Raw genomic sequence first — 19717 nt, 5'->3', positions numbered from 1 at the left:
CTGTGTAGTGCCAGGTTGTGCAGTGCACAGCGGACCATCACGATACAAGAGACAATCACTGGGGCATACTGAAGGGCTCCACCAGATTGGTCTAGGCAACAGAATCTCATCTTGCTTGAGGTCACTCAGGCTGACCCATGGCAGGTGTTGTACCTCTCCTCCGCTTTCCTGTGTGAGTGCCTCATAGGCTTCAGTAGCCACCTCCTTGCTGAGTAGCCCTTGTCTCCAAGTATCCAATCCTGAAGGCGCGTGGGGTGATGGAAAAGATCTGGTACCTGGGACAGGTGAAGATTTAGATTTATAGATTTAGAGATACAGCACTGAAACAGGCCCTTCGGCCCACCGAGTCTGTGCCGACCATTAACCACCCATTTATACTAATCCTACACTAATCCCATATTCCTACCACATCCTTACCTGTCCCTATATTCACCTACCACCTACCTATACTTGGGGCAATTTATAATGGCCAATTTACCTATCAACCTGCAAGTCTTTTGGCTGTGGGTGGAAACCGGAGCACCCGGAGGAAACCCACGCAGACACAGGGAGAACTTGCAAACTCCACACAGGCAGTACCCAGAATTGAACCCGGGTCGCTGGAGCTGTGAGGCTGAGGTGCTAACCATAGTAGTCATCGTGGCTATTTCCCAGGAACCTTGCATAGACTTGCAAAATCCTTCTGCGGTCGTCGCAGACCAGTTGTACATTGAGCGAGTGAAAACCCTGCCTGTTGATGAAGGCCACTGCCTGATCTGCCTGCTGGCTGCATGCTTGCTGTTGATGGCACCCTGCACCTGGGGGAATCCAGTAATTGCCCCGAACCCTATTGCCCTCTCAGCTTGACTGTTTGGATCAGTTCAGAAGCAAACATAGTCGCTGGCCATCCTGAATAGGGCATTGGTGACCTCCTGAATGCAGCAATGTGCTGCAGACTCTGAGTTCCCACACAGATCTCCAGCTAATCCTTGGAATGTTCCCGTGGTGTATAAGTTCAGTGCGACGATGACCTTCACCGACACTGGCATAGGGTGTCCACAAAGTCCCATAGAGCTCAGCTCATCCTGCATCGTGGCACACAGGTCAGTGATGGCCTCCCTGGTGAGGTGGAGTCTTTGAAGACAAAGCTGCTTGGACATCTGCAGGTAGTTGCGCCTTGGCCAGTAGACCCTCCCTGACGGGTAGGTTCTTCCACGCACAGGAGGTTGTTGGCATGCCCCTCTGCATCCTTCTCCAGTCTCCCATTCCTGAGGCTGGCCCTCCTGCAGGCCTCCAAGTTTCTGGCATGATCCTGCCTGTGCTTGAACCACCCTCCCTCTCTGCTGCTCCTCCTTTTCAACCTGGGTCCCGAAGCCAGGATGAATGAAGCCCATGACTGGTTGTGTCTCCCTGAGTGCAAGGCCCTCACGGCAACCTACTTCCCCACTTCCCTTCACTTTTTAGGTCTGCGGGGCTGGCACTGCACCAATGGCAGCCTGGTATGGCTCCCCCGAAGTGCTGACAGCTTTGCAGCCACTTCTGATTGCAATTCCCAATGCCCTCCCTGCTCCACTCTCACTGTCAAGCAACACTGCCGCTCCCGATGGCTTCTCAGTGAAGCCAACACTCAGCTCCCGCCTCCTTGTTGTCTTGTTTAACCAGGCAAGACTCTGAGGCCCCGTGGTTGCCATTCGCCATCCCGCTCCCCCCCACTTCGATTCCTGTTTCCATCGGTCCTTTAAAATTCAGTTCCATATATGCATATGTCGCATAGGTGCACTGGAAGAGAAAAAAAGATAACAGCTGAAGAGCGAACAACAGCGTAATCACAGCCACATATCAGAATATGGAATAGCTGATAATTGAGGAAAGCAGTTTGCAGAACTTGAGCAACTGTTCTCAGATAAAATTTCCTGTGTTCTTAAAACTATTTTTTGTTGAAGGAAGACGGTACAGTGACTGATTAACTACTCTTGGTGTTTTCCATCTCTGCAGGGCTCCCCATCAAGTTCCCAAGTGCCTTAAAGAATGTGCATGTAAAGGAGAAAGGGAAAGCTCGACTGGAGTGCGAACTGAGCTCCAAGGATGTCCAAATCAAGTGGTTAAAGAATGGCAAAGAGATCACTAGGGGCCCAAAGTACAATATGATACGTGAAGGAAGACGGGTCGAGCTGATTATTGATGATGCTGAGCTCGATGACAGTGGGGAATACACAGTTGTTGCCATGCAAGACAATGACAATCGAGAGTACACCAGTTCTTGCGCGTTAAATGTTCAAGGTAAGAAGAGTCCATTTTTAGGAACAGGAGAAAGCTGTCAAACCCAAGAATTCTGTCCCTTTTTGATAAATCAAGACTACTGCCCCACCTTCTCACCATATCCATCAGTCCTTTTCGCTCCAGAAGGCCATCCAATTGGTTTTTGAACTCAGGCTGTTCACTTTAGTCTGCTTCTCTAGTCATTTATTTCGCAACTCTGTTGCTCTTTGAGTGAAAATCTTCCACCTGACTTCTTTTCCTCCTCCTAACTTTTTCACTTTTACTTGTGCCCTTGATATATTTTGCTCCTCACCAGATGTGAACAGCATGCCTGGAATAATATTGTCAATTCCCTTCATTGCCTTAACAGTAATTAGGTCAATTTGAAGACCGATCTTTTCCAGAGGAAATAAGCTGAACTTCTCTATCTTTTTCTAATTTAAACATATGATAAACGGGGTGATAACTAGAAGATATGATGTCAGACCACCGTACACTTTGTGCCTGGGCATACAAACATACGAAAATACGAATTAGGAGCAGGAGTAGGCCACTCGACCCCTCGAGCCTGCTTCGCCATTCAATAAGTTCATGGCTGAACTGATTCCTCCACATTTCCACCTACCCCAATAACTTTCCACCCCCTTGCTTATCAAGAATCTATCTACCTCTGCCTTGAAAATATTCAAAGACTCTGCTTCCACTACCTTTTGAGGAAAAGAATTCCAAAGACTCACGCCCCTCTGAGAGAAAAAAATTCTCCTCATCTCTGTCTTAAATGGGCGACCCCTTATTTTAAACAGTGATCCCTAGTTTGAGATTCTCCCACAAGGGGAAACATTCTTTTCACATCCACCCTGTCAAGATCCCTCAGGATCTTATATGTTTCAATCAAGTCGCCTCTTACTCTTCTAAATGCCAGCGGATACAAGCCTAGCCTGTCCAATCTTTCCTCGTAAGATAGCCCACCTATTCCAGGTATTAGTCTAGTAAACCTTCTCTGTACTGCCTCCAGCGCATTTACATCCTTCCTTAAATAAGGAGACCAGTACTGTACATAGTATTCCAGATGTGGTCTCACCAATGTCCTGTATAGCTGAAGCATAAACTCCCTACTTTTGTATTCAATTCCCCTCACGATAAGCAATAACATTCTATTAGCTTTCCTAATTACGTGCTGTACCTGCATACTAGCCTTTGTGATTCATGTAATTGGAAACCCAGATCCCTCTGCATCTCAGAGCTCCGCAGTCTCTCACCATTTAGATAATATGCTTCTTTTTTATTCGTCCTGCCAAATTGGACAATTTCCACACTTTCCCACATTTGCCAGGTCTTTGCCCACTCACTTAACCTATCTATATCCCTCTGTAGCCTCCTTATGTCCTCTTCACAAGTTACTTTCCTACCTATCTTTGTGCCATCATCAAATTTAGAAACCGTACCTTCGGTACCTTCATCTAAGTCATTTATATAAATTGTAAAAAGTTGAGGCCCCAGCACAGATCCCTGTGGCACACCACTTGTTACATCTTGCCAACCAGAAAATGACCCATTTATGCTGACTCTGTTTTCTGTTCGCTAACCAATCTTCTATCCATGCCAATATGTTACCCCCTACACCATGAGCTTTTATTTTCTGCAATAACCTTTGATATGGCACCTTATCAAATGCCTTCTGGAAATCTAAGTACAATACATCCACTGGTTCCCCTTTATCAACAGCACATGTAACTCCCTCAAAGAACTCCAATAAATTGGTTAAACATGATTTTACTTTCACAAAACCATGCTGCCTTTGCCTGATTACCTTGAATTTTTCTAAATGTCCTGCTATAACATCTTTCATAAAAGGTTCTAACATTTTCCCTGACAGATGTTAAGCTAACTGGCCTGCAGTTTCCTGCTTTCTGTCTTCCTCCCTTTTTGAATAAAGGAGTTACATTTGCAATTTTCCAATCTAAAGGAACCTTCCCCGAATCTAGGGAATTTTGGAAAATTAAAACTAACGCATCAACTATCTCACTAGCCACTTCTTTTAACACCTTAGGATGAAGTCCAGCAGGACCCGGGGACTTGTCAGCCCGCAGCTCCAAAAGTTTGTTCAGTACCACTTCCCTGGTGATTGTAATTTTCTTGAGTTCCTCCCTCCCTTCCATTTCCTGTCTTTCAGCTAATACTGGGATGTTACTTGTATCCTCAATCATGAAGACCGATGCAAAATATCTGTTCAATTCATCTACCATCTCCTTATTATCCATTATTAATTCCCCAGACTCACTTTTTATAGGACCAACACTCACTTTGTTAACTTTTCTTTTTTAAATATCTATAGAAACTCTTACTATCTTTAGTCTTTATATTTCTAGCTCGCTTTCTGTCGTACTCTAATTTTACCTTCCTTATCAACCTTTCATCCTTCTTTGCTGTTTTTTATATTCTGTCCAATCTTCTGACCTGCCTCCCATCTTTGTGCAATTATCAGCTTTTTCTTTAAGTTTGGTACTATCTTTAACTGTTTTAACCATGGTCCCATCCTTGGAATGTTTCTTTCTGGTTGAAATGTATCTATTCTGTGTATTCTGAAATATCCCCTTAAATGTCTGCCACTGCATCTCTATTGACCTATCCTTTAATCTGATTTGCCAGTTCACTTTAGCTAGCTCTGCTTTCATGCCATCATAATTGCCCTTATTTAAGTTTAAAATACTAGTCTTGGACCCACTCTTCTCTCCCTCAAACTGAATGTAAAATTCAATCATATTATGATCGCTGCTACCTAGGGGTGGCTTAACTATGAGGTCATTAATTATTCCTATCTCGTTGCACAATACAGGTCTAGTATAGCCTGCTCTCTGGTTGGTTCCAGAACGTATCGTTCCAAGAAATTATCCCGAAAACATTCTATGTGCTCCTCATCCAGGCTACCTCTGCCCATCCGATTATAAAACCATTCTCCAACCCAACAGTTTGAATGGAATTGTTTATTGATAAGTAATCTTCTCCGTGGGTGAATTTTTGGCGGTAGGGCATTTGTGAGAAAAACAAGGTGCTAGTTGGAGAGTGTGGAGAGATGAATAATATGTTTCTTGAGGAGAGGAACAATGATGGCAATGTTGAAGGAAGGTGGGACAATACTGAAGGATAGAGACAGATTGATGATGTTAGCAAGCTATGGGTCTGAGGAAATGAAGTTGAATGGTTAAGAGACTCCTATAAATCTTGACCTGTCACTTCTCTGTGAATATCTTCCCCAGGTTACCAAAGTTTCTGTTGTTTATTGCTTAAAGCACAGGACTTCCAGCAAAGCTGTTTTTAAACAACATATCAGAGTCCTTTCAATGAACTGTCAACAACAAAGCAAAGTCCAGTTTCGATGAAATCTTCAGCCTTCCAATAAATCAATTTCCACAATTTAAATATAAGTTCTCAAAAACATATACTCAATAAAAATATAGAAGCACTTTTGCAACACTACACATTAACATATGTTTAATTTTCACACATTTCCAGACCGCTTTGCCACAGTAAAGAGTGGAATGTCTGATGTCCACCCTCAGACAGGCCAACCTGCGGAATTCTGTGTGGTACTGAATGATGAGAAAGTTGAAGGAGTGTGGCTTAAGGACGGGAAAGAGGTATGTATATGTTAACTTGCAGAGTTATTATGAGTTACAGTAAAAGGTTAAGACAGAGAAAACATCTCGCTAGTTACATTATGATTGTCATGGTGGCTTGGTGATACTGACAATATTATTACTGTTGAAAGAGGTATGGTGTAGATACATTTATTCCCCCGTCCACTCCTTCACTCAGTCTGAACGTAAGAGCATAGGAATAGAAATAGGTCATTTTGCCAAATCAGCCTGTTCTGCACTTCAGTGAGATTATGGCTGATCCACAATTTAACTCCATGTGCCCAACTTTGACCAATATGCCTTAATACCTTTTGTTACAAAAATTATTGTTATGATCCTATTAGGGACTGTTAACTTTTAAAAAGAGAAAGTCAAATTCCTAGTTATCACTAAAAGAATTTCGCCACAAGATTTCACATTTTAAACAAAAACTTTGAGAGTTAAGCAAAACAAAACACGAATAACTTAACACTACAATTTGGAAACATTTACTTTTTGAACTTAAAATCTTAACAGGACATGAAGATGAATACTTTATACTGTAAATCTCAACAGAACACCCTTGGTTGACTTACTTCCACCCCAAGAATTTTCCCTATACGTTATAGGATCGTGGCAGTTTGTTCACTTCTCCTGGAACCAATCCAAAATCTACCACAGCTCTTCAGAATTTGCTTTGATTTCCTTAGTTTCTCAGCTGTCTTCTGAGGTATGAGATCACCTCCCGAAGCTGGACTTCCCAGCTTGAGCACAGGCCTGCCTCAACATAGAAACACCCTGGTTCCCGATGGCCTGTCTGCTCTTGAATCCAACTGCTTTCAAGGCCAACAGCTTTCCAAAAGGCAAATACTTGTCTGAAGCCACCTGTCTGACTGTGTCAGCAAACACACACAAAAAAAATCGGACCCCTAGCAACATCTGTCTCCATAGCAATGTGGTACATATGGAGTGTCCAAGGTTGCAATTTAAGCTAATCATTTCCAACTTCAAATCTCTTTGTTCTGGGAGATCATATGAATAATCTAAACCCCTGATGGAGGTAGCTGCAGACACTCCAGGCTGAATTTTACCAGCCCCTTGATGCCGTGGGTCACAGCAGAGGGGATGCCTGTAAAATTCAGCGGGGAGAGGCCCGACAAGCTCTGATGTCAAGAAGGGCCCGCCGCATATTACCGGCAGCGGGGGGTCCTCAGTGTTGGGACACCCCCAACCCTCGCCACTTGGCGGCGGGGCCTTCATCTAAATATTTAAATGAACAATAATGAGATTTAAATTTACTTACCTGCAGGCGCCAGCCGTCCAACGCTAATTTTACAACCGCCGAACACACCTCGCTCGCCTTTGGAGTTCTGAGGCAAGAACCTGGTGGGAAGGTGGGGAGGAATAAAATTTTCAGGGCCGGAGTGGTGGGGGAGCGGGGAAAACAATTTTTATTGGCTGTGGGGATGGTGGGGACAGGTTGAGAGTCAAAGGGAACAAATTTCAGGGGGGAAAGTTCAGGATATAAATAAAAGTTTATTATGAGGGGAGAGGGCAATTAATATATAAATTATCAATTGGAGGGTGGGAGACGGGATTTAGAGTTGAAATTAAAATTTATTTTAATTTCCCGGAGATCGGGATCTTTAAATTTAAAATGTTACTGAAGGGCTAGAAGCCCTTTAAAAATGGCGCTGTGGCACCGGATGTCGTTGCAGGAGACGCGGCGATCGCCCCCTCTACGTCAATGGGGGCGGCCGCTCCGCCCCCTCTATTTAAATCAGCCCCTGTGTGTAATATCGCGGGAGCTGTATGGTGGCACTTTCGTGTTGGAAGGCCGCCGAGTTCCCTGTGAATAAAATCCAGCCCACCATCTCTATACTTCTCATTATGACTTTCCTTTACTAAATAAACATGGGCTACCCTTTGATTTGTAACCACTCCAAGTTAGTTTGTCAGCTACTCAAACGAGGGGCTGCATTTAAAGACTCTGCCGCCGAAGTAGGCAGTGGACGTAAAAAAAATGCTGCCCACGCACAAGGGCACCACACGTTTTAAAACACGGCGGCTCATTAGCATGGCTGTGGCGCCTGCCCCCCGCGAAAACATGGAGGGGGTGGACGAACCGTCGTCAGCAACTGTGTTCGGTGCCAATGCGCAAGTGCCAGCACCATTTTTAAAGGTATTGCAGCCCTCAGTGCACATTTAAAATTTAAAGGGCCAAGTAAATTAAAGGCTCGTCAAAGTGAATAAAATACAATAACCATGCCTCCTAGTGGCATATTGCTACATTCTTGCCCTTCCCCCCCACCACACCCCCGGAATACAGATATTGCACATTTGACCTACCTCCCCCCCTACAAAGGTCGTTACCTTTGTGCTTTACCCCTTCCCATCACACCCTTGACCAATCCGCTTAGTTGTAACCCTGCTCTCTCGTTCCCGCACAGAGAAAAAAAACCTCCTCCCCCTTCCCACAGGTGTTGCCCCTCGTTTCCCCAAATGGGGATTCGAAGGCATGGCATTGTCGGCTGCCCGAATGAAGATCAGTGCGGCGATTAAGGAGGCAACAGGACCTTCAGTAAATCACATATGTAAATTCATTTCCATATTTAAATCATGGTCCCGTCGTCAAATGGCGGAGCGGCCGCCACGAGGCCCGCCCCCGCCGCCGAGATCGGCACGGGGCCTGTCGCCGTTAGGTTCGGTGGCAGGTCTCCGCCGTACTGATCTTCATTGACCCCCTCCCGTACCCCCCTGCCACCGTTCCTGACGGCGGATGCGCTTTAAAATCCAGCCCCAGGTGTTTTCATTTCTCTTGCATTAAAAACAATTAAATTTCCAAATTAAAAGTTATCTCTAGAAAATTAATACAAGACATGAACCAAGTAATTGTAACACTATCAATCTCAGATTTTAAAATTACCAATCGATCGGGCATCAATTGCCATTTGAGGAAGAGTGTTCCAAATGTCGACAACCCTTTGCATGTATAAGTGTTCCCTAATTTCACTCCTGAAAGGTCTGGCTCTAATTTTCAGACTATGTCCTTTAGTCCGAGGCCCCCTCGTCCCAACCCCAACCAGCTGAAATAGTTTCTTTGTATCTACCTTACCTGTTTCCCTTAATATCTTGAAAACTTTGATTACGTCACCTTTTAACCTTCTAAATTCCACAAAATACAATGCTAGTTTATGTAACCTCTCCTTGTAATTTAACCCTTGGAGTCCAGCTATCATTCTGGCAAATCTATGCTGCACTCCCTCCAAGGCCAATATATCCTTCCTAAGGTGTGGTGCTCAGAATTGCTCCCAGTACTCCAGCATTGTCTAACCAGGGCTTTGTATAGCTGGAGTATAACTTCCACCCCCTTGTATTTCTGGTCCCAGATATAAAGGCCAGCATTCCACTAGTCTTTCTGATTATTTTCTGTATCTGTTCATGACATTTGATATCTAAGTGCTTAGACCCCCAAGTCTCTTTGGATCTCTACCATTTCTAGCTTTTCACCACTCAGAAAGTATACTGATCTGTAGGTCCAAAATGGATGATCTCACATTTGCCTGTATTGAAATCCATTTACCACAGTTTTATCCATTATCTATTAGTATTGCCTTGTAATTTTATGCTTCCATCTACACTGCTTACAATGCCGCCTATCTTTGTAGCATCGACAAATTTGGATATGTAGCTTTTTATCCCAGCATCTAAGTTATTAATAAACATGGTGAATATTGAAGCCCCAACGTAGAGGCCAGCTCAGGTCTGCAAATGAAACCCAACCCGAGCCCGACAGAATATTCTGGAATGAATCCAGGGAGCTGAAGTGGCTTGAGTTAACTTGGGGGTGACAGAGTAACCCTAGTGAAAGCATGGCCAATATGGAGGAGCTCAATTCGGGGCTGGGTATGAGATTGCTAAAACTCCCTCAATTAATTCCAAAATTCAATGTGGAAAATGTGGAAGCGTTTTTCGTGTCTTTTGAGAAATTGGCAAGGCAGCTAAAATGGCCAGCTGAGACCTGGTTTCTTTTAGTGCAAAGCAAACTAAACGGAAAAGCCCATAAGGTTTATTCCTTGTTGCCAGATGAGAGTTCATCAAATTATGAACTGACCAAAAGTGCTATCCTCGGGGCATATGAATTAGTACCCGAAGCCTATCGCCAAAAGTTTAGAACCCTCAAAAAGCAAGCTCTGGAGTTTGAAAGAAGCAAGCAGCTGGCTTTTGACCAAAGACTGAGGGCTTTAAAAATACAACTCAGCTATGAGACTCTCAGAGAGGTAATTGTGTTAGAGGAATTTAAAAACTCTCTCCCATTCTCAATAAAGAGGCATCTAGAAGAGCAGCGGGTTCAGGCAGCCTGGCAAGAGGCCGTTCTGGCTGATGAGTTTGCTTTAATTTATAAGTTGGTTTCCCAGGGGAGAACCTTTCCTAACCACCCCCATAAATCCGAAAAGGACAAAGGGTGGGAAGGTGATATTCGCCCAGGCAGTCCTGGAAGAGAAAGGAAAGCAGGAGACTCAGGGGACCCTCTTCCAGCCAAAAAGGAAGGTGCTGTGAGCAAGAGAGGCGGAGAGCTGTGTGCTTCCATTGTTGGTAAGGCAGATGAACTTAGTTGGTAAGGCAGATGAACTTAGTTGGAAAGGCAGATGAACTTAGGGCTTGGATTAGTACCTGGGAGTATGATGTTATTGCTATTACTGAGACTTGGTTGAGGGAAGGGCATGATTGGCAACTAAATATCCCAGGATATCGATGCTTCAGGCGGGATAGAGAGGGAGGTAAAAGGGGTGGAGGAGTTGCATTACTGGTCAAAGAGGATATCACAGCTGTGCTGAAGGAGGGCACTATGGAGGACTCGAGCAGTGAGGCAATATGGACAGAACTCAGAAATAGGAAGGGTGCGGTAACAATGTTGGGGCTGTACTACAGGCCTCCCAACAGCGAGCGTGAGATAGAGGTACAAATATGTAAACAGATTATGGAAAGATGTAGGAGCAACAGGGTGGTGGTGATAGGAGATTTTAATTTTCCCAACATTGACTGGGATTCGCTTAATGTTAGAGGTCCAGATGGAGCAGAATTTGTAAGGAGCATCCAGGAGGGTTTTCTAGAGCAGTATGTAAATAGTCCAACTCGGGAAGGGGCCATACTGGACCTGGTGTTGGGGAATGAGCCCGGCCAGGTTGTTGAAGTTTCAGTAGGGGACTACTTTGGGAATAGTGATCACAATTCCGTAAGCTTTAAAATACTCATGGACAAAGATGAGAGTGGTCCAAAAGGAAGAGTGCTAAATTGGGGGAAGGCCAACTATACCAAAATTCGGCAGGAGCTGGGAAATGTAGATTGGGAGCAGCTGTTTGAAGGTAAATCCACATGTGATATGTGGGAGGCTTTTAAAGAGAGGTTGATTAGCGTGCAGGAGAGACATGTTCCTGTGAAAATGAGGGATAGAAATGGCAAGATTAGGGAACCATGGATGACAGGTGAAATTGTGAGACTAGCTAAGAGGAAAAAGGAAGCATACATGAGGTCTAGGCGGCTGATGAAAGACGAAGCTTTGAAAGAATATCGGGAATGTAGGACCAATCTGAAACGAGGAATTAAGAGGGCTAAAAGGGGTCATGAAATATCTTTAGCAAACAGGGTTAAGGAAAATCCCAAAGCCTTTTATTCATATATAAGGAGAAAGAGGGTATCTAGAGTAAGGATTGGCCCACTAAAGGACAAAGGAGGAATGTTATGCTTGGACTCAGAGAAAATAGGTGAGATTCTAAACGAGTACTTTGCATCGGTATTCACCGAGGAGAGGGTCATGACGGATGTTGAGGTTAGGAACAGATGTTTGATTACTCTAGGTCAAGTCGGCATAAGGAGGGAGGAAGTGTTGGGTATTCTAAAGGGCATTAAGGTGGACAGGTCCCCAGGTCCGGATGGGATCTATCCCAGGTTACTGAAGGAAGCGAGAGAGGAAATAGCTGGGGCCTTAACAGATATCTTTGCAGCATCCTTAAACACGGGTGAGGTCCCGGAGGACTGGAGAATTGCTAATGTTGTCCCCTTGTTTAAGAAGGGTAGCAGGGATAATCCAGGTAATTATAGACCGGTGAGCCTGACGTCAGTGGTAGGGAAGCTGCTGGAGAAGATACTGAGGGATAGGATCTATTCCCATTTGGAAGAAAATGGGCTCATCAGTGATAGGCAACATGGTTTTGTGCAGGGAAGGTCATGTCTTACCAACTTAATAGAATTCTTTGAGGAAGTGACAAAGTTGATTGATGAGGGAAGGGCTGTAGATGTCATATACATGGACTTCAGTAAGGCGTTTGATAAGGTTCCCCATGGCAGGCTGCTGGAGAAAGTGAAGGCGCTTGGGGTCCAAGGTGTACTAGCTAGATGGATAAAGAACTGGCTGGGCAACAGGAGACAGAGAGTAGCAGTAGAAGGGAGTTTCTCAAAATGGAGACGTGTGACCAGTGGTGTTCCACAGGGATCCGTGCTGGGACCACTGTTGTTTGTGATATACATTAATGATTTGGAGGAAAGTATAGGTGGACTGATTAGCAAATTTGCAGACGACACTAAGATTGGTGGAGTAGCAGATAGTGAAGGGGACTGTCAGAGAATACAGCAGAATATAGATAGATTAGAGAGTTGGGCAGAGAAATGGCAGATGGAGTTCAATCAGGGCAAATGCGAGGTGATGCATTTTGGAAGATCCAATTCAAGAGTGAACTATACAGTAAATGGAAAAGTCCTGGGGAAAATTGATGTCCAGAGAGATTTGGGTGTTCAGGTCCACTGTTCCCTGAAGGTGGCAACGCAGGTAAATAGAGTGGTCAAGAAGGCATACGGCATGCTTTCCTTCATCGGACGGGGCATTGAGTACAAGAGTTGGCAGGTCATGTTACAGTTGTATAGGACTTTGGTTCGGCCACATTTGGAATACTGCGTACAGTTCTGGTCGCCACATTATCAAAAGGATGTGGATGCTTTGGAGAGGGTGCAGAGGAGGTTCACCAGGATGTTGCCTGGTATGGAGGGCGCTAGCTATGAAGAGAGGTTGAGTAGATTAGGATTATTTTCATTAGAAAGACGGAGGTTGAGGGGGGACCTGATTGAGGTGTACAAAATCATGAGAGGTATAGACAGGGTGGATAGCAAGAAGCTTTTTCCCAGAGTGGGGGTTTCAATTACTAGAGGACACGAGTTCAAAGTGAAAGGGGAAAAGTTTAGGGGGGATATGCGTGGAAAGTTCTTTACGCAGAGGGTGGTGGGCACCTGGAACGCATTGTCAGCGGAGGTGGTAGATGCGGGCACGATGGAGTCTTTTAAGATGTATCTGGACAGATACATGAATGGGCAGGAAGAAAAGAGATACAGAAGCTTAGAAAATAGGCGACATGTTTAGAGAGAGGATCTGGATCGGCGCAGGCTTGGAGGGCCGAAGGGCCTGTTCCTGTGCTGTAATTATCTTTGTTCTTTGTTCTTAATAAAGCAGGGCATGTAAAAGCTGACTGCTGGAAACTAAAGGGGAAACCAGTAGGGTTAATGAGGGAACACCCTGTTGGAAAACACAAAACAAGTTGTGGCTTTAACTGCAGTAAGAATGCAACCTGGCCAGAAGCTTACTACGGCCAGTGCAGGAAAAGTTGATAGAATTCCTGAAGGTTATCAGAGTTTTGTATTTGAAGGGAAAGTAACCCCATATTCCTCATGTGGGGCAAGCAAGCCCACAGTGATTCTTAGGAACACAGGGGCCACTGGATCCCTTTTACTTGGAAAAGGCCTGACCTTTCCCCCCACCCCCCGAGAGTGCGGTGAACACCAGAATGGTGGTGAATGGTATTGGAGGGCAGTGTATGCCTGTAACTGTGCACCGGGTGCACCTGGAGTGTGACCTAGTTTTGGAACCGGTGACTGTAGGGATTGTCCCTAGTTTGCCTGTGGACAGGGTTGATCTACTCCTAGCTAATGATGTGGCAGGGTGAAGGTAGTAGCCCCCACCACCCCCACCCCTGGCCCAGTAGTGAAAGAAAGACCACAGGAGGTCAGAGAGATGGGGCAGTGGCAGGAGACGGACCCCTGCAGTTTCCCTGAATGTGTAGTGGATCAGGCCATGATCAAACCAGCTCCCCCAGAGGAGACTGAATTAGCACTGCAGGCAAATGACCATGAGGTCTACCTGTCCGAGACTTTCTTTGGAAAGTTAGGAGACCCAGGGAATGAATTAAATGGATTTTCCCTAGCTGAGGCTCAGCGAGCCGACCCAGTATTGCGAGAGGTAGCAGAGGCTGCCCAATCTGAAAGTGAAGCAGAGGGAATCCCTGATTGCTACTGTTTAAAGAATGGGGTACTGATGAGGAAATGGAGTTGTCCTCACAGACCTGAGGGCAAGGAGTGGACAGTAGTTCACCGGTTAGTGGGGTGCTGCAGGGGTACCAGGGAGAAATATTAAGAAGGCCCCACGAGACTACAGTGGCTGTACATGCCGGTATACGAAAGACCAAAGCCCGCATAAGACAGCAGTTTGACTGGTCAAAACTCCACAAAGATGTGGTGGAGTACTGCAGGAGTTGCCATATGTGCCAGGTTGAGGGGAATCCTCAACCTACAGTGAGACCTGCACCCCTAGGTTAGGAGGACCCTCCAGCGGAAGGCTGGTGAGCTGTAAGGGACCCCCGCCGAGAGCAAAAGGGGACCAGCAAGCACACGACTGGCAAAAGTTTAGAAGGAGAGGAAAAAGTGACCAAAAGGGCAGGTTAAGGGAAATGTAGGAAGAATCCTGAATCCACTAGCATCCGGTCAGCCAACCCCGTAAAATGTGAAAAGCTAGACCCCACATCCTCCTATGTAAATGCAGACTCTAGAAGAACCCCACCAGAGTTAATAACAGCATTTACAGGAACCTGCAGATACAACGAGAGACCTCTAGGGGGCACAGAAACCGTGAGGGTGATGCCTTGCCAGTCGAAGTGCCACAGGAGAGTGCAGCCAAGTCTGCACAAATACCTACAGATAGGAGTGTCCCAGAGAATAAAGGGGACAGTGACAGAGACTCCTCCCCCACAGTCAGAGGAAAAGGGAACCACCCATCCCCTAATGTCAAAAGTCTTTGCATGACTCAGAGTTCAGGATAGACCTGCCCACTACTACTCTCCTGAGAAAAAAAAGGGAAAGTAAAGTAGCCCTGGCAGCCAGAACAGACCATTTTTAATAAGCTTTAAGATTGGTAAATTAATGGAAATAAATGAGAGAAATGCAGGTTTTTCTTTCTGTATCTTATATTTCTCTCAAATACTGTAATGAAATGTGCTGTTTTTCATCAAATCGCATTTCATTCCCCTGGTTGTGGAGGTATCAGGCGAGCCCCCTACCTGTCAAAACTGAGGCATACATTATTTTGCCACATGAACATTAAAACTTAAAATTGCAAGCCCCTGACTGGGAAGGCATTTGCATTGCAAAAGACAGTGTTGGAACAAGGGACAAAGGACCATGCCCTGACACATTCAACCAACAATGGACTTTTGATTACCAGATGTGGAAGCATTCTAGGTTAACTACTAAGATGGTAGAATACACAGAAGAAGTGGTCAGACCAATTTTGGTCACATGACTGACTGACTGTTGGAATTTTTGAATTTGAACTTCCAGCGGAAGTTTTGAACTCAGAAAGCCGTGTGCTCCTGGAACTGAAGCAGAACCTCTCCAGTCCTGCCTGCCTCCATCTCTTCCCCATGGAACTGAATCTTGTGAAAGCACGTGAACCTCAAAGAGAGAAATGTCTCCTATGAATTGCGTGCAATTCTGGTCGCCACACAACCAGAAGGACGTGGAGGCTTTGGAGAGGGTACAGAAGAGGTTTACCAGGATGTTCCCTGGTCTGGAGGGCATTAGCTATGAGGAGAAGTTGGATAAACTCAGATTGTTTTCACTGGAACGACGGAGGTGGAGGGGCAACATGATAGAGGTTTACAAAGTTATGAGTGGCTTGGACAGAGTGGATAGTCAGAAGCTTTTTCCCAGAGTGGAAGAGTCAGTTACTAGGGGACATAGGTTTAAGGTGAGAGGGGCAAAGTTTAGAGGGGATGTGCGAGGCAAGTTCTTTACACAGAGGGTGGTGAGTGCCTGGAACTTGCTGCCAGGGGAGGTGGTGGAAGCAGGTACGATAGCGACGTTTAAGAGGCATCTTGACAAATACATGAATAGGATGGGAGTAGAGGGATACGGTTCCCGGAAGTGCAGAAGGTTTTAGTTTAGGCAGGCATCAAGATCGGCGCAGGCTTGGAGGGCCGAATGGCCTGTTCCTGTGCTGTACTGTTCTTTGTTCTCTTTGTTCTTTGTGAACAAGGTTTAAGAAGAACACTGGGCCCTGACGAACAGCAAGACTACCTACAATCAAGTGAGCTTGAAGCACAGTAAACAAGAAACTCTTCTGATATTGCCTCAAACCCCTCTCTGCTATATTTTCCTCTTCTCTATTCTGTCCCTATCTGCATGTGTATATTGCGTGTGCATGCTAGTGTGCACGCGTCATATATCCATTGGCGTGAACTGTATTAGAGTTTAAGTTTTAATAAACTTCGCTTTTCTCCTTTTAACCTGAGAAAACCTGGTGTGTTGGTTTCTTTGCCTTATAACTGGAAAGCTGTGAACAAGGATTCACAAAAAGTGGAGGAGCTCAAAACACAGTGTGTTTAAAAATAAAACTCTGTTACAATAAGACCAGGTAAAGACAGCAAAAGATCCCTAGACACATTTCTCACCTGGTCATAACACTGCCTATTAATCTTAATCTTTGTCCCCTTCCACTTAGCTAATTTCCCAACCATGTCAATAATTTGCCTTCAATTCCATGAGCTTCACATTGGCTAACAGACTCTTATCACTCGGGACTTTATTCATATGCCTGTGGAAGTCCACATAAATAACATCCATAAACATTCCCCTTTCCATCTTGTTACAACCAAGGCGGGAGGAGTGCATGGTTTATTCTAGTTCCACTTCTCTACGGGTCACGACATGTATTTAAATTTTTTCCCACATTCTGATACGGTCAATCATAGACTTTATTTTTTATCCCAGAAGAAAACACACCAACCAGGTTTCTTTACTAAACAACAAAATTATCAGTTTATTATAAAACAAGTCTTAACCAGTATTAAAATAAAGTATAAACACACAGAGTGAAGTATGATCAACTGTTTACATTGATCTACATCCTCTTGAAGGCTTTGTGTATTTTGATTGTACATAGCTTGCTGGGGATGAGTGGGCGATGTACAGATATTCAGGTTTATTGCATGCTTATTCTTGAGCTGGGACTGATGTGAGTTTAATCAGTGAAGCAGTTTTATTGTTCTTGGTCCCTGGGCTTCACTTAAGTTGGAGAACAGGAGTTCTGCTTACAGTAGTTCTGTTGGTTGGTGTCACTGTCCTGGCTATGGATTAAGTTTTTTTTATCACTTCCTCAGAAGGTGTTTAAGATAATAAAAGCAGAAACTGCTGGAAATACTCAGCAGGTCAGGCAACATCTGTGGAGAGAGAAACAGAGTTAACATTTCAGATCGATGATCTTTCATCAAATAAGGTGTTGGACAGAGTTTCTGCTGACTCAGCTTTCGTCAACAGGCCTCAGGTTGTTTCATATTTCCCCAGCTTCACACAGAAGCAGAAGATTACTTGATGAGATTGTGATATCTCTCACAGAGATCCTTGTCCATGTATTTGTTGTGGAGTACTCGGCTACATTGGAGAAATGTGCCTTCTTGATGTGTGATGGCCTGCATGTTGCAATGTGCTCTTACACTTGAGGTTTCTTCTCATGCATACCCAGTAATCTTCCTCTCTTTTTCTGCATTTCCTCCAGGACTGGCTGCTGAAGATCAGCCTCACTGAAATTTTCTGTATCTCTCAATGATCTGATTCCTTCTTTGAGTGCCTCTGCCTCCTCCTCCAATAGAATACATTCTTCAAAAGTGCTACAACATCTCACATGAACCATCTATTACAGCTTGCTGACAATCAATGCACAAGGGCACCCTATTTATCTGCAGCCCCCCATCACAGTCTGCTGCTGAAATATCCAATCACTTCTTGTAATTTAAAGTCTGCACCAGTTGTTTCCAACCCCCTCCCCCCATGCAGTACTTCTTTGTTATATATGACTTGCACTATATGGTTCCACAGTATACCTCTATCCATTTACTTTATTACCTGCCTTTATTAATTTAAGAAATCCTGCTCATGTTAGGCCCTAAACCTTTCCCTTAATATTTAGATCCCTTATTCCTTTAGATTCTTTCCTTCCGACGTATTCTTTGTCTTTTGTTCAGATTACAGACACAAAAAACATACAGATTGTGAAACAAGGAGCAGTACATAAACTGATCATCAATAAAGCAGGCGATGAGAGTGAAGGAAAGTACACATTCAGAGCAAAAGGAGCGGAGAGCGAGGCCGTACTCTCTATCACAGGTATTGGCATTGTCTGTACTCAGAACATTACATTTAGAGTTTGCTTATTTCTATATCATGCTACTTACAAACAATTATATTGGATACCTGGGGACAAATTTTCATCACCTACTGGGTGATAATCTGGTGGAGCAGATCACCTACTCATTATAGAACCTGCCTGATTTTCATTCCAATTAATTTTCCTTGAAATATTGGGAAAACTAATAGGCCTAAAGTGAATTTAAAGAGATGCTGGCCCACAGCCTTTTTTTTCCCCCTCCCTGTGACCAGGCTGATGCTGTAAATGGGATCGAGGACAGTCTATCTTGCTGTTATAACCATAAGAGGAAATATCACATTTGGTTATCTGGATTAGGATTACATACTTGGCATAAGATTACACACTTGGTATAATGAAACTATAACTTTGGAACGTGGACTATTTTGTTGCATTTTTCTATTTTGCAGATCCACCTGTTATCGATCCTGATGTACTTGCAGTATTAGCCAAGGATCCGATCACTGTTAAGGCAGGACAGACAGCAACCATTAAGATCCCATTTAAAGGGAAACCCATCCCTAAAGTTACTTGGTACAAGGATGGTATTGAGATGTTTGAAGATACTAGAACAGAGATAGAGAAGAGTCCTACAGAGACAGTGTTAGTACTAAAACACTGCGTAAGGGAGGACAGTGGGAACATCATGATGAAACTCAAGAGTGACTGTGGCTCAACCTCAGCTAATCTGCAACTAAATGTCATTGGTAAGCTAAAGGAAGAGCTAATGCATTTTTGTTCATCTTTCTTTCTAAATCGATATACAGTGACAAAAAGAACCACTTAAGCCTCATCACCAAGAATGTGATTATATTATATGCTTACAAACACCCATAAGAATATGCTGTCTTCCAACAGCATTACAGTATGTATTGCCAAAGATTTCCTTCCTATATTAGTTAGTTTTCCATAAGCCAGCAAAGGTTCCTTTGAAAACGCCAGGGTGGCACCATCATGTGTTCCTCTTTACTTGCTCCAAACAGAAGAGACAGAACGTTATCGGCTGACACATCTTTTCTGACAACTACAATCAGGGTTCTCATTTTCCCTAAATAAAATGAAATGTTTGCCTTACTGACCTGGTCCATTGATCACTGATTGTTGATTATAAAATCATAGAATGGTTCCAGCACAGAAGGAGGCCATTCAGCCTGTCATCTCTGTGCTGGATCTCTGCAAGAGCAACTCAGCTAGTCCCACTCCCCAGCCCTTTCCCTGGGCTGAATTTTGTTCAGCTCCTGACGTTGGGCTCCATGGGGGGAAGGGTGGGGTGGGGACAGAATATCGGACCTACCATTGGCATTGCCAGGCCCAATCTTCCTGGCGGTGGTGAGGCACTGTG

The 19717-nt window shown here is 44.5% G+C and overlaps 1 protein-coding gene across 1 annotated transcript in view; it reads left to right on the top strand.

Annotated features, from left to right (window-relative positions):
- The window catches only part of LOC137376989 (immunoglobulin superfamily member 22-like), a 115235-nt gene that overhangs the window by 49118 nt on the left and 46400 nt on the right, over positions 1 to 19717 (top strand). Inside the window, exons 10-13 of the mRNA XM_068046050.1 lie at positions 1975 to 2259; positions 5752 to 5876; positions 18194 to 18335; positions 18786 to 19082. Of these exons, the coding sequence (XP_067902151.1) occupies positions 1975 to 2259; positions 5752 to 5876; positions 18194 to 18335; positions 18786 to 19082 (849 nt within the window). The remainder of the gene's footprint in view (positions 1 to 1974; positions 2260 to 5751; positions 5877 to 18193; positions 18336 to 18785; positions 19083 to 19717) is intronic.

The sequence above is a fragment of the Heterodontus francisci genome, chromosome 14 (assembly GCF_036365525.1).
Source record: "Heterodontus francisci isolate sHetFra1 chromosome 14, sHetFra1.hap1, whole genome shotgun sequence".
Lineage (NCBI taxonomy): Eukaryota > Metazoa > Chordata > Chondrichthyes > Heterodontiformes > Heterodontidae > Heterodontus > Heterodontus francisci.
Note: the sequence above shows the minus strand (reverse complement) of the source record. Positions and strands in the feature narration are given on the sequence as shown.